Below are 13,691 nucleotides of genomic sequence, written 5' to 3' on the forward strand. Positions count from 1 at the left end.
TCGTACATCATATATTTTGTACAGAATATGATGGTGAGGGGCACAAGAAAATAATTTTCATAAAATGCTTGAAATTCTAAAGAAAACAGGGCACTTTTCTGTCTTTGAAGGTAAACTCAAGATCCAGTTGGACTGTGGCATTTATGCAAATGTTGCTTCTAGGACTTATTCTTGCATTTATATGATACACCCTTCACCATTTACTTCTGTTCCCCACCTCTACTACACATAAACAAATTGAAGACAAAATTAGCCAACATTAATTTATAGAAGTGTCTAGGAAATTTAATTTCCTCTTAGAATACATGAAATATGCAGTTATACATTATTCTGCTATCAGTGGATGAATTTTGTTTTATAATATACATCTATAAAGTAGTCACTGTAACTGATCTGTTAAAGTTTGGGTAGCTATGGATCATAGAAGCAGAAATAAATTGCAGAGATATAAAAGTTTTAATAAAACATGTGAATATTGGATTATGCCAGTGACACAGGTGACAAAATGGTTAATGTGATGATTCATGAGCAGGTATGCACCAGAAATACTTCTGTCAGATTCTGTTCCTAACAGACCAGTTTTGAGATCTGCTTGTTATCTGCTTGTTAGAATAGGCACAAAATGAACAGGAAAGCTGTAAATGCCTCATTTTAAGGCAGGTCTCACTAGTGTGAGCTCACATCAAAAGTGCACAAAAAGTTAGGAAATGTGCTTGTCCTATGTTTTTAGGATTTGAAGCCTGAGTCAGCAGCACATATAATTGGAAGCAAAGATCAGGCTAACACAATGGGGTCTACTGTCTCCTTATCAAGATGGATTGTAACTCCTGTTTAGGTTAATGGGAGTTATGGAAAGGAAAATAGACCCCTATGCCACAAACTTGGGCTCAGTTTTGATAGTTCAAATAAAACAGCTCTAGAAAAATCAATTAAGCTTAACTGTTGTGTCCGATCACCAAAAGCATTTATGATACTTCTTCCATATGCAATATGCTGCTCTGAAATTATATTAGCAAACAGCAATGATGCTTTAATTGTTGTATTTTGTGCCTATATTCAGTGGCGATGGGTGCATAACAAATGTCCAAATTGGAAGGTTACTTGGGGTTTCAATCAGTGATTATTTACAGCTGCATCTTAGTTTTTATTTTGACTTTTTAAAAAAATAATTCCAGATAACCTTTGAACTCTAAAAATTAACCCACTAAAGTTGTCATTTCCTGTCAAATAGTCAGATTTGGTATCTTATAAAGATATTACATATGTTACTGTTTAAATGCAGATATTAAACATTTAGACTAAGGTCTTGCAGTCAGATTCACATGGACGGGCCAGTATGCCCCAACAGCAGCCTTTGGAAATCCAAATTCAGAAGCGGGGCATTACACGTGAAGTGTAGTTATTTCTCTTTAAATTTTTCTTAAAGGTGTATGTTTTTTCTAAAAAAAAAAAAAAAAAAAAAAAAAGCAGCTGTGATGGAGCATTTTGGTTTGTTTGAACTATAGTAGCACAACGAAAGTACGCATTGTGAGGGAAAGAAAATTACACTACAGCTCATATCACTTTCTGCATGAACCTTTGTGTGCACTCTTATTAAAAGTAAATTTACAATAAAAATTTCACACACTCACACACACAAAGGAATAAATGGTGAAAAAGATTTCAATGCACTTGAACAGTATTTGTAAAACATTTTCCTAAGACACTTATTAAATAACAATATTTCATATATTAAATGCTGCTAAGCAATTTCTTATTAAAACCATGTGCAATATGTAATACAACTGTGATTTTCAAGTTAACTGCATAGTCTATGTCAGGGGACAGGAAGATGCTATCAAATTTGAGATATGGTAACTTATTGGGCAAGGAAGCTGGACAATGTTTCCAAAGCATTCTAAAATCTGGGCTATGAACACACTAAAAGCAAAGCAGTGATTTATAACAAACTTCCGGCTTCAACAGAGAACTCTAATAAATTGCAACTAAATTTAGTAAACCATAGTGTATCATTTCCTGCAGCAGAGACACCCATTCCTAAAAGGGCCCTCAATATGCATGACACAACAAGCAGCACCCATTCAACCTGAGGGAAGCCCACAGGCTCGCAGGGCCACTGGCTGGCTCTTTGTCACCAAATGCAGCAGGTTGAATGCAGACATCACTGTGATATCCTCACCAACAAAACCAGAGGCAAAGAACAGGGGCAAGAGCTGAGTAGGGAGAAAAAAAAAAAAAAAAGATGAAAACATCAAAAATGTTAGATACATTCATAGCAAAACTGATGGTTATGATTCTATCTGAAAAGAAAACATAGGACTACGGAATTCCGAATGCACATTTATTAGTTAGTTTAGCCCCTTTTTGCCTTCTGCTGTAAGCTTGTTTACATTTGTTAATTAGAATACACAGCATACAATGCTGCAACTCTTTGTTAATTACCAGGCCGGGGGGAAATCTTAATGTCGTGCAATGCAGGGCAACCCAAATTTGCAATTAAAAATTTACTAAAAACACGTCTATGTGGTGAATACTGGTAACCAACCATTATGAAAACCTGTTCAGTTGGCTGGTTGGTTAAACAAAGCCAAACTTGATTTTGACAAATAAACTTTCCATTACCAGAAAAAATAATGAGACAATCATTTCTTTAAATAAAGATAATGTAGATCTTAAATTCTCCAAGGGATACATTTAAGCAATTTTCCAGCTGGCACTAATATAGAAGAGAGGGATATGGCAGTGGGGATTTTTTATTTTGCAAGATGCAACATGTGTCTATGGTGATTGTTTTGTTTACCTCACAATAGGAAGGATGAAATGCAGCTACCTCATAGGATAGTCATTCATAGTTGCAGTCTGCTTCAGAAGACTACTGCAGTAACTGGCACCTGGGATTCAAACCCACCCCCACTGAGGTCAATAGTGAAATTCTCGTTGATTTCAGTGGGAGCAGGATTAGGCCCCGCATGGTTAATGATTTGAACAACAATGCACCACTCTCAACTTCTTCCTACACACATTTTTTAAAATGGTTACAGAATGGAAATGCCCAGAAATGTATTCAGGAATGATTTTCTCTTGTACATTTCCTGAACCAGAAGAGAAGTCTGTGCGTGGTCTCTTCTGATCCCTGAAGAACAAACACATAATAAACAGTAATATATATTATCACATCACTCTGGAGTATATCTGACAGGAATCTGCTTGCATTAACATGCCTGAACTCCGACTTCTCCAAACTAAACTCACTACAAAACCAAAACATTTTTATGTTACTAAATGGAGACAAAAGAGAGAAGGAAGGTAAGTGCCACACAACGAACAGCTCGAAAGAACCATTAAACATAAATAAACATGTCATTTTCACGAGTGACTGCAGAACTGGTTAAAAAAAATCCTCCAGAGCAAACTACTGACTAATAAAAGATCAAAGATCTATACATAATAAGCACTACAAATAAAAATGTATTTTTTTCTAGTGACCTTCACTGTGAGAAGTAAAGTGTGCAGTGAAAATGTAATTACCTAGCAAAGCTGCAGTCTTATTGTGCTCCCGCAACTGATCATAAAACGTCTTCCTATTTTGTTTCATCAACTGCAGTACCAGGCAGCCTGTGCGCTTACCAATCGCAGCCATCTGGCTTGTGTCAAAGCCTGTGAGTCAGGCAGCTACAGTGCAACAGGAAGAAAGGCAGTGATGTCACTCTGCAGGTCAGGCAAAGAACAAAGATGTATTCTACAATTAAAAAGCTGGGTGCCCCAAGAGTAGGGGGTCTCCAACATGCTCTTACTGGATGACTTATAGTTAATACTGTTTTTACTATAAGCTAAATAGGAGAGCACCATCTAGTGGTTATTGTTGCAAAAACATCTTTAAGGGAAAAAAATCATTCAGTTAGCAAAGATATAGCTGTGTTGCTAAGGTTAGTTAATGGACTCTGAAAGTGTTAAAAAGAACTTCATACAGCAAGATGGACAAAGGGTATGGCTTGCTTTCAGTCAATGATCTTTTGCCCCTATACAGCAATTGTATCTATTACATGGCACAGTCGCACAAGCAAGGTGAAATGTTTAATATTTGCCAAGTTTTGGCACTAAGGCTGAAATACTTCCTTTGACTCTCATGAGTGAATTTGGAAGTAGGAGGGAGGGAGTGAAAAGGAGAACAGCATCTCTGTAGTGATTTCAAGTGTAAACAAATCAGGATTTTGTTACTTCTCTGAGAGATCACCTGTCTTCCCAGGCCACACCACCACAGATGTGGTCAGCGGAGACCCAAGAGCTGGAGTCCCCATTGGTATAAAGGGGGCTGTTGGCAGAGCATTCTCCATTTAATCACTGATTGGTCTCTTGTTAGAATAATTTATACTGCAAATGTATATCAGTTTAACAGATGTAATCCTTAGGGCGATAAGATATTATTGATTTGCATGCAGAATTTGTCAATGAAGTCAACTGGCTTCTGTAAAAACTGATTGCATAACATCGCCTTTTAGTTTTGTAAACTCCTCAGGGCAGAGATTGTGTCCGCCTCCGTTGAGGTGGACAGCATCTAGCCAACTGTGGGTGCTACCGAAATACAAACTGTAATTCAAAGAGTAAGACTAGTATCTAGTTCCTAATGTCTGCATTTACATCATTCAAATCCCAGTCCTATGCTCGTTTCTCAGGCAAAACTGCCACTAGCTTCAATGGGAACTTCCTGTAGATATTATTTTAGGTAGGCTTGGCTCATAAGAAATTCACAAAATAGTACTACTTTTAATAAACTAGGAATCTGCTGAGAAAACTCTTAGTTATTTTGGAGACCTTGGTGTCAGACATCAATTTCTGTAGGCCAAGGTGTGATAGAAGCTGCCTATACCATGTTTGATATGTAGTTTACCAGAGATTTTCTAACTGCAGCCAGTTAGAAATACAATATTCCCCAACATTGTTGCACTGAGAAATAGAAGATAGAAAAATAAAAATACTTAATTTTACACTTTCTAAAAGAACATCATTATTTATGTTTTTTTCACTTTGTATCCTCTGTTCACTATTCTTTAGATAGATACGTCCCATTGGATGACAGAGTAGCTGGCACATCCGTTTGCGAGGGGAAAGGAGGGAGAAATGTTAGTCTCCTCTCTTTATATTTTCCTCATGTTTCATTTTTCCTGTTGTTCCTTCCCTCTGCTTGTTTCATAGATTTGTTTCTTAGAATCATAGAATCATAGAATATCAGGGTTGGAAGGGACCCCAGAAGGTCATCTAGTCCAACCCCCTGCTCAAAGCAGGACCAAGTCCCAGTTAAATCATCCCAGCCAGGGCTTTGTCAAGCCTGACCTTAAAAACCTCTAAGGAAGGAGATTCTACCACCTCCCTAGGTAACGCATTCCAGTGTTTCACCACCCTCTTAGTGAAAAAGTTTTTCCTAATATCCAATCTAAACCTCCCCCATTGCAACTTGAGACCATTACTCCTCGTTCTGTCATCTGCTACCATTGAGAACAGTCTAGAGCCATCCTCTTTGAAACCCCCTTTCAGGTAGTTGAAAGCAGCTATCAAATCCCCCCTCATTCTTCTCTTCTGCAGACTAAACAATCCCAGCTCCCTCAGCCCCTCCTCATAAGTCATGTGCTCTAGACCCCTAATCATTTTCGTTGCCCTTCTTTATACTCTTTCCAATTTATCCACATCCTTCCTGTAGTGTGGGGCCCAAAACTGGACACAGTACTCCAGATGAGGCCTCACCAGTGTCGAATAGAGGGGAACGATCACGTCCCTCGATCTGCTCGCTATGCCCCTACTTATACATCCCAAAAGGCCATTGGCCTTCTTGGCAACAAGGGCACACTGCTGACTCATATCCAGCTTCTCGTCCACTGTCACCCCTAGGTCCTTTTCCGCAGAACTGCTGCCGAGCCATTCGGTCCCTAGTCTGTAGCGGTGCATTGGATTCTTCCATCCTAAGTGCAGGACCCTGCACTTATCCTTATTGAACCTCATTAGATTTCTTTTGGCCCAATCCTCCAATTTGTCTAGGTCCTTCTGTATCCTATCCCTCCCCTCCAGCGTATCTACCACTCCTCCCAGTTTAGTATCATCCGCAAATTTGCTGAGAGTGCAATCCACACCATCCTCCAGATCATTTATGAAGATATTGAACAAAACGGGCCCCAGGACCGACCCCTGGGGCACTCCACTTGACACCGGCTGCCAACTAGACATGGAGCCATTGATCACTACCCGTTGAGCCCGACAATCTAGCCAGCTTTCTACCCACCTTATAGTGCATTCATCCAGCCCATACTTCCTTAACTTGCTGACAAGAATGCTGAAACAACCTGAGGCTGTTTACCACTGCAGCACAAGCTATTTTTTCCTCTTTTGTTATAAGTAAACAGGACTGCAACTCCCCAGAGCGTACACTGCTGAAAAACTATTTAAAAACCCCAAAGATTTCGAACTAGACAGATCCTGATCTCCTGAAAAAGCCAGCGTTCACCAAATTGTTGCTATTGGTCCCATGTATCTATAAAGGATGTAAGGCTATAACTCTACAAAACCTAATAAAACTGAACTAGCATTCATAAAAGAAAACACTAAGGCAGAAGGCTTTCTTCTCTCTTTTGAAGTTTAAGCGCTATTTCTATTACTTGTATTGCAGCAGTTCCTAGAAGCCTGAAGCAGCACCAGGGCCCCCCTGAGCTAGGTGTTGTGCAGACACACACGAAGCCACAGTCCCTGCCACACAGAATTTACAATCTAAGCTGACAAATGACGTGCAAAGGTGGGTGGAGGGAAGAAAGATACAGTAAAAAAGAAAAAAAGATAATTTTTAGCATAAGCTAATGCAAGATAAATGTGCCTAAGAAGCTGCTGTACATTCCTGCCCTGTTATTTCCAAGCAAGAGTAAGAGAGAGTGTAGTTTGAAGGGGAACAGTGGTCAGTGGTGGATTAGCCACTGGGCAGACGGGGACCGTGCCCAGGAACCCCGGCCAATTGAAGGGCCCTGGAAAAATAGGCACCCCCGTGCCCTGACCCCCCTTCTGTCATGTTTCGGCTCACGGGGAGCAGACGGAGCAGGACTGAACAGCTTTTCCCCTACACTCCGGATCCTGCCTCAGCAGCTGGACACCGCCTCCTGGGTCCTAGTGTCCACCGGTTGCCTCTACAACCCGGATGCCCGGGAGGGGCAGAGCAAAGGGGGTGGGGTGAGGAGAAGGGGAGAGGAAGGGGGAGGAGGAGGAAGAGAAGGTGATATGGGAATGGGTGGGGAGGCGGAACAGCAGCCCAGCATGTGGCGTTCCCTGGACAGCAGCAGCCCCAAGAGGGAGGCAACCGCAGCAGCAACAGAGCAGGGACATGGCTGCAGCAGCTAGTGCCGGAGTGGTCTCCAGCAGCAGCTGGAGCTCCCCCGCGATGCCGTCCTGTCCCCCCCACCCTCCACTGGCAGCCCTGGTACTGCAGTAAAGGGAGGAAAGAGGGGACTGGGCAGTGAACCAAGGGGACTTGCTTCAGCGTGACATGTGTGTGCATGTGTGTGCGCGCATGGGCACACTTTGCCCCCTCAAACATAGCAGTCAAACTACACTTATGGCCCCGGGGCTGGAGGAGCTCTGGCTCCCTGCTGCGGCCTCAGGGCTGGGGGAGCTCTCACTCTCCGCTGCGGCCCAGGGCCATGGCAGAGGGAGTGGGGGCAGAGCTTTCTCCCGACTTGGGGCTACAGAAAGGAGCAAGGTTGCAGAGCCACAATGGGGGGGGGCAGGCAGAATGGGGCTGACCGTGTGTGGAATGGGGCGGGGCAGCAGGGGAAGGGGCAAAGTGGGGTGGGGCCATGGGCAGGGCCGCAGAAGCAGAAAGGGTGGCAGGGTTGCAGACGGAAGGGATGACCATTTGCTCTGGCCCAGGGCCCCACGAAACCTTAATCCACCTCTGATAGTGGGTACCGTATCTGGATATCAGTTAAATCTGTTTCTACTTTGCCATAGACTTCACAGGTTCAGAATCAGACCTGCAACTTGGATTTCTAAAATAAGTCATCAGCCCACTACAAGGAACTTAGGAGGAAACCACTGTTCCAGTATCTTCAATGCCAATTACCATTCTTGGGGAGAGATTTTATGCTGTGCCTCTAGAGCAGTGGCTCTCAACCTTTCCAGACTACTGTACCCCTTTCAGGAGTACAATTTGTCTTGCATAACCCAAGTTTCACCTCACTTAAAAACCTACTTGCTTACCAAAGCAGACATAAAAATACAAAGAAGTGTCACAGCACACAACTACTGAAAAATTGCCCACTTTCTCATTTTGTCTGTATGAAATTTTAGTTTGTATCGACTTCACTAGTGCTTTTTATGAAGCCTGCTGTAAAACTAGACAAATATCTAGATGAGTTGACATACTCCCGGAAGACCTCTGCGTACCCCCAGGGGTATGCGTATCAGTGGTTGAGAACCACTTCTCTAAGGGGTGCAGCACAGAATGCTTAGCCCAGGGAGATGGTGAGTAAAATGGTTTTAAGCCACCTTTGCACTCTTCCAGTCCTGGACTGTTCTGGGGACTGAAGAGACTCCCCTCAGCATAATACAGGCAGCTCAGGGGGGCCTGTCTAAGTTATAGCAACCTCCCAGGGCTGCCCTATGGACTGCAGCACTGTGCAGATTCTGTGGTGCTGTGCTACAGCTACACCCCCTCCTGCCCCAGCTATGCACTCAACACATCCCTTACACTAAGGCTTCTCTCCCAACTGGAACCAGGGTTTTAGGTAAGGTTGCCAACTTTCTACTCACACAAAACCGAACACCCATGCCCTGCCCCACCCCTCCGAGGCCACTACACAGCCCCACCCCTTCTCTGAGGTCCCGTCCCCTGCTCACTCCATCCCCCCCTCACTTTCCCCCACCCTCACTCACCCGCTCATTTTCACTGGACTGGCTCAGGGGGTTGGGGTGCATGAGGTGGTGAGGGCTCTGGTGTGGGGCAGGGCACGAGGAGCTTGGGGTGCAGGAGGGTGCTCCGGACCGGGACGGAGAGATTTGGAGGATGGGAGGGGGATCAGGGCTGGGGCAGGGGCGCAGGAGGGGATTGGGGTGTAAGCTCTGGGCAGTGCTTACCTGAGGCGGCTCCCAGAAGCAGTGGCATGTTCCCCCTCTGGCTCCTACGTGGAGGCAGTGCCAAGCAGCTCTGCGTGCTGCCCTGTCCACGAGCGCCATCCCCGCAGTTCCCATTGGCCGGGGTTCCTGACCAATGGGAGCTGTGGAACTGGCGCTTGTGGCAGAGGCAGCACATGAAGCCCCCTGGCTGCCCCTACCATTAGGAGCCAGAATGGGGATATGCCGCTGCTTCCGGGAGCCGCACGGAGCCACAACAGGCAGGGAGTCTGCCTTAGCCCCGCTGTGCCACCAACCGGACTTTTAACAGCCCGGTCAGCGGTGCTGATCACTGCCACCAGGGTACTTTTTCAACTGGGGGTTCCGGTCAAAAACCAGATGCCTATCAACCCTAGTTTTAGGGCCTCTTTGACCTGGTGCAAAGGGGCCAGAGCAGGGGTGTGGCTCTCCCTCTTGGTGTTTAAGCAGTCTTTTTTTAGATTGGCTCTCATCTCCAAACATAGTGCCCATGTTCTATCTTGTTAACCATACAACTACAGTAAACCACAAATTCCACTAGCTCCTGCATTGCCTTACTAAATCATTAGGTGGGATCTGGAAGCCATTTGTTTGTATTATAAACCCAAACAATAGCTTCAGGAAAACCTTACTTTTTGGATTTTGATACAAAAAGGGGACACTGGAGTGTTGTCAACTCTCATTACTTCAGTATGGTCAAATGTTCAAAAATCATGAGTCAGGTCCCCAGAATCATGAGTATGGCTTAAAAATCATGAGAATTGTTTTAAAAAAATGCAGGTGTTCTATTTTAATTTGCCTTCTGGATTTTGAGTCTTTAGGGTACAGCTGGGTCATTTTTTTTTACAAGGTGTTAGCTCTACAACTATGAAGGGTAGGAACATATGTTTTTAAAAAATGAGAGCTGACACTCTCGTATTAGCATATGGTTCTGAGAGCTGGAGCTATAGGTAAAATATCAAGAATCTCAAGACTCACAACAAAATCATGTGAGTTGTCAATACTATAATTATCTTGTGAGTCCTGCAACGTTACGTGTTTTTCTGAAAGCCACAGCTAACTGGAATCCAGTGATTATGCAAGTATCTCAACTCTCATTTAAAAAAAAAAATTCTAGCCCTCACAACTGCAGGCAGTTCCTTTCCTTTCATTTTAAAAACTTTATTCCTTAACTGTACAAATATTAGATTATAAACTCTTGGAGAAGGGATTATCTTTTCATTGTGTGTGTACAGTGCCAAGCATAATGAAGTCCTCATCCTTGAGGCTTTATATCACTGCTCCTGGCCTTCCCCCTGGTTTAGTCACCTACTCAGCTACATACGTATGAAGTCTGTTAAAACTAAGCACCTCATAGTATATGAGTGGATGGGAACCTGGGAGGCAGTGACCACGAGATGGTCGAGTTCAGGATCCTGACACAAGAAAGAAAGGAGAGCAGCAGAATACGGACCCTGGACTTCAGAAAAGCAGACTTTGATTCCCTCAGGGAACTGATGGGCAGGATCCCCTGGGACAATAACATGAGCAGGAAAGGAGTCCAGGAGAGCTGGCTGTATTTTAAAGAATCCTTATTGAGGTTGCAGGAACAAACCATCCCAATGTGTAGAAAGAATAGTAAATATGGCAGGCGACCAGCTTGGCTTAACAGTGAAATCCTTGCTGATCTTAAACACAAAAAAGAAAGGTTTCAGAGTAGCAGCCGTGTTAGTCTGTATTTGCAAAAAGAAAAGGAGTACCGGTGGCACCTTAGAGACTAACAAATTTGTTAGTCTCTAAGGTGCCACCGGTACTCCTTTTCTTTTTACAAAAAAGAAACTGACAAGAAGTGGAAGCTTGGACAAATGACCAGTGAGGAGTATAAAAATATTGCTCAGGCATGCAGGAGTGAAATCAGGAAGGCCAAAATCACACCTGGAATTGCAGCTAGCAAGAGATGTTAAGAGTAACAAGAAGGGTTTCTTCAGGTATGTTGAAAGAAAAGGAGTACTTGTGGCACCTTAGAGACTAACAAATTTATTTGAGCATAAGCTTTTATGAGCTATAAGTGAGCTTTAGCTCACAAAAGCTTATGCTCAAATAAATTTGTTAGTCTCTAAGGTGCCACAAGTACTCCTTTTCTTTTTGCGAATAGACTAACACGGCTGCTACTCTGAAACCTGTTCAGGTATGTTAGCAACAAGAAGAAAGCCAAGGAAAGTGTAGGCCCCTTACTGAATGAGGGAGGCAACTGAATGAGAGAATGTGGAAGAAGCTAATGTATTCAATACTTTTTTTGCCTCTGTCTTCATGAACAAGGTCAGCTCCCAGACTGCTGCACTGGGCAGCACAGCATGGGGAGGAGGTGACCAGCCCTCTGTGGAGGAAGAAATGGCTCGGGACTATTTAGAAAAGCTGGACAAGCACAAGTCCATAGGATCGGATGCACTGCATCCGAGGGTAATAAAGGAGTTGGTGGATGTGATTTCAGAGCCATTGGCCATTATCTTTGAAAACTTATGGCGATCGGGGGAGATCCCGGAAGACTGGAAAAAGGCTCATGGAGTGCCCATCTTTAAAAAGGGGAAGGAGGAAGATCTGGGGAACTACAGGCCAGTCAGCCTCACCTCAGTCCCTGGAAAAACCATGGAGCAGGTCCTCAAGGAATCAATTCTGAAGCACTTCAAGGACAGAAAAGTGATCAGAAACAGTCAGCATGGATTCACCAAGGGCAAGTTATGCTTGACTAATCTAATTGCCTTCTATGATGAGATAACTGGCTCTGTGGATGAGGCAAAAGCAGTGGCTGTGTTATTCCTTCACTTTAGTAAAGCTTTTGATACCATCTCCCACAGTATTCTTGCCAGCAAGTTAAAGTAGTATGGGCTGGATAAATGGACTATAATGTGGACAGAAAGCTGGCTAGATCATTGGGCTCAATGGGTAGTGATCAATGGCTCCATGTCTAGTTGGCAGCCGGTATCAAGCGAAGTATCCCAAGGGTCAGTCCTGGAGCCAGTTTTGTTCAATATCTTCATTAATGATCTGGAGAATGTCATGGATTGCAGCCTCAGCAAGTTTGCAGAGGACACTAAACTGGGAGGAGTGGTAGATACACTGAACGATAGGGATAGGATACAGAAGGACCCAGACAAATTAGAGGATTGGGCCAAAAGAAATCTGATGAGGGTTCAAGAAGGACAAAGGCAGAGTCTTGCACTTAAGATGGAAGAATCCCATGCACTGCTACAGGCTGGGGACCGAGTGGCTAGGCAGCAGTTCTGCAGAAAAGGACCAAGGGATGAAAGTGGATGAGAAGCTGGATATAAGTCAATAGCATGCCCTTGTTGCCAAGAAGGCCAATGGCATTTTGGGCTGTATAAGTAGGGGCATTGCCAGAAGATCGAGGGACATGATCATTCCCCTCTATTCGACATTGGTGAGGCCCCATCTGGAGTACTGTGTCCAGTTTTGGGCACCACACTACAAGAAGGATGTGGAAAAATTGGAAAGAGTCCAGCGGAGGGCAACAAAAATTATTAGGGGGCTGGAGCACATGACTTATGAGGAGAGGCTGAGGGAACTGGGATTATTTAGTCTGCAGAAGAAAAGAATGAGGGGGGATTTGATAGCTGCTTTCAACTACCTGAACGGGGGTTCCAAAGAGGATGGATCTAGACTGTTCTCAGTGGTACCAGATGACAGAATAAGGAGTAATGGTCTCAAGTTGCAGTGGGGGAGGTTTAGGTTAGATATTAGGAAAAACTGTTTTCACTAGGAGGGCGGTGAAGCACTGGAATGGGTTATGTAGGGAGGTGGTGGAATTTCCTTGAGGTTTTTAAGGCCCGGCTTGACAAAGCCCTGGCTGGGATGATTTAGTTGGAGATTGGTCCTGCTTTGAGCAGGGGGTTGGACTACATGACCTCCTGAGGTCCCTTCCAATCCTGATATTCTATGATTCTGTGAGCTATATGAAGGAAGCAGATCCTCCTACATGTTCTAGTTTTTGCAACCCTCCCTTTACCTTTCCTTCCCTGGGTTCTTTGTCCCCTTTACCCTCCTCCACCACGCCCCAAAGAGGCCTGATTTATGTCCGTATATACAAAATTAACTGGTATTGTACAGTATGAATGCGTCAGGGGCCTTCTAAGACACTGCAACAATTCCAGAGGAATAAGAAGGTTGTCATGTGGAGAAACCCAAATAACTAGAAGCATTAAGCTGGTACACAAATCAATGAAATGAAAGTGTTACGGTAGAAGCTTAACTGAGCTCAGGGAATCACAGAACTTAGAGATAGAAAAGACGTATTTTTGGAATGTCATCCACTCCACCTCACTGCCAGTGTATGACTGTTCCTTAGAGGACATTTAATAGTGCTTGGGCATTTCCGATTTTAAATGTCCCAAACAATGAGGTTTTCACCTCTCTCTTAGGTATCTCAAGCACTGTGGCTTCTATTTCCTAGACTTTGAGTTTGTAGGCTGTTCCCATAAAGTTGAATTTCAAAAGTGTTTTGACAAATTTAAGCCCAACAACTATTTCAAAAGAGTTTTTGTTTTGCTTCGTTTTCTGCCTTAACAACTCTGTAC

At 43.8% G+C, this 13,691-nt stretch overlaps 1 protein-coding gene across 10 annotated transcripts in view; it reads right to left on the reverse strand.

Moving 5' to 3' along the window:
* MSRB3 (methionine sulfoxide reductase B3) overlaps positions 1–13,691 on the reverse strand; it is a 161,874-nt gene that overhangs the window by 118,552 nt on the left and 29,631 nt on the right. For 4 of the 10 annotated variants that reach the window (XM_038387559.2, XM_038387550.2, XM_038387561.2 and 1 more), the window contains one exon: positions 2,087–2,213. The exons of 1 other annotated variant lie outside the window; for it this stretch is intronic. In XM_038387559.2, coding sequence (XP_038243487.1) covers positions 2,087–2,162 — 76 coding nt within the window. In that variant the 5' untranslated portion in view covers positions 2,163–2,213. Of the gene's footprint in view, positions 1–2,086; positions 2,214–3,528; positions 3,691–13,691 lie in introns of those variants that run through there. 5 more of the 10 variants (XM_038387553.2, XM_038387555.2, XM_038387558.1 and 2 more) reach the window with 3 other exon arrangements.

The sequence above is a fragment of the Dermochelys coriacea genome, chromosome 1 (assembly GCF_009764565.3).
Source record: "Dermochelys coriacea isolate rDerCor1 chromosome 1, rDerCor1.pri.v4, whole genome shotgun sequence".
NCBI lineage: Eukaryota > Metazoa > Chordata > Testudines > Dermochelyidae > Dermochelys > Dermochelys coriacea.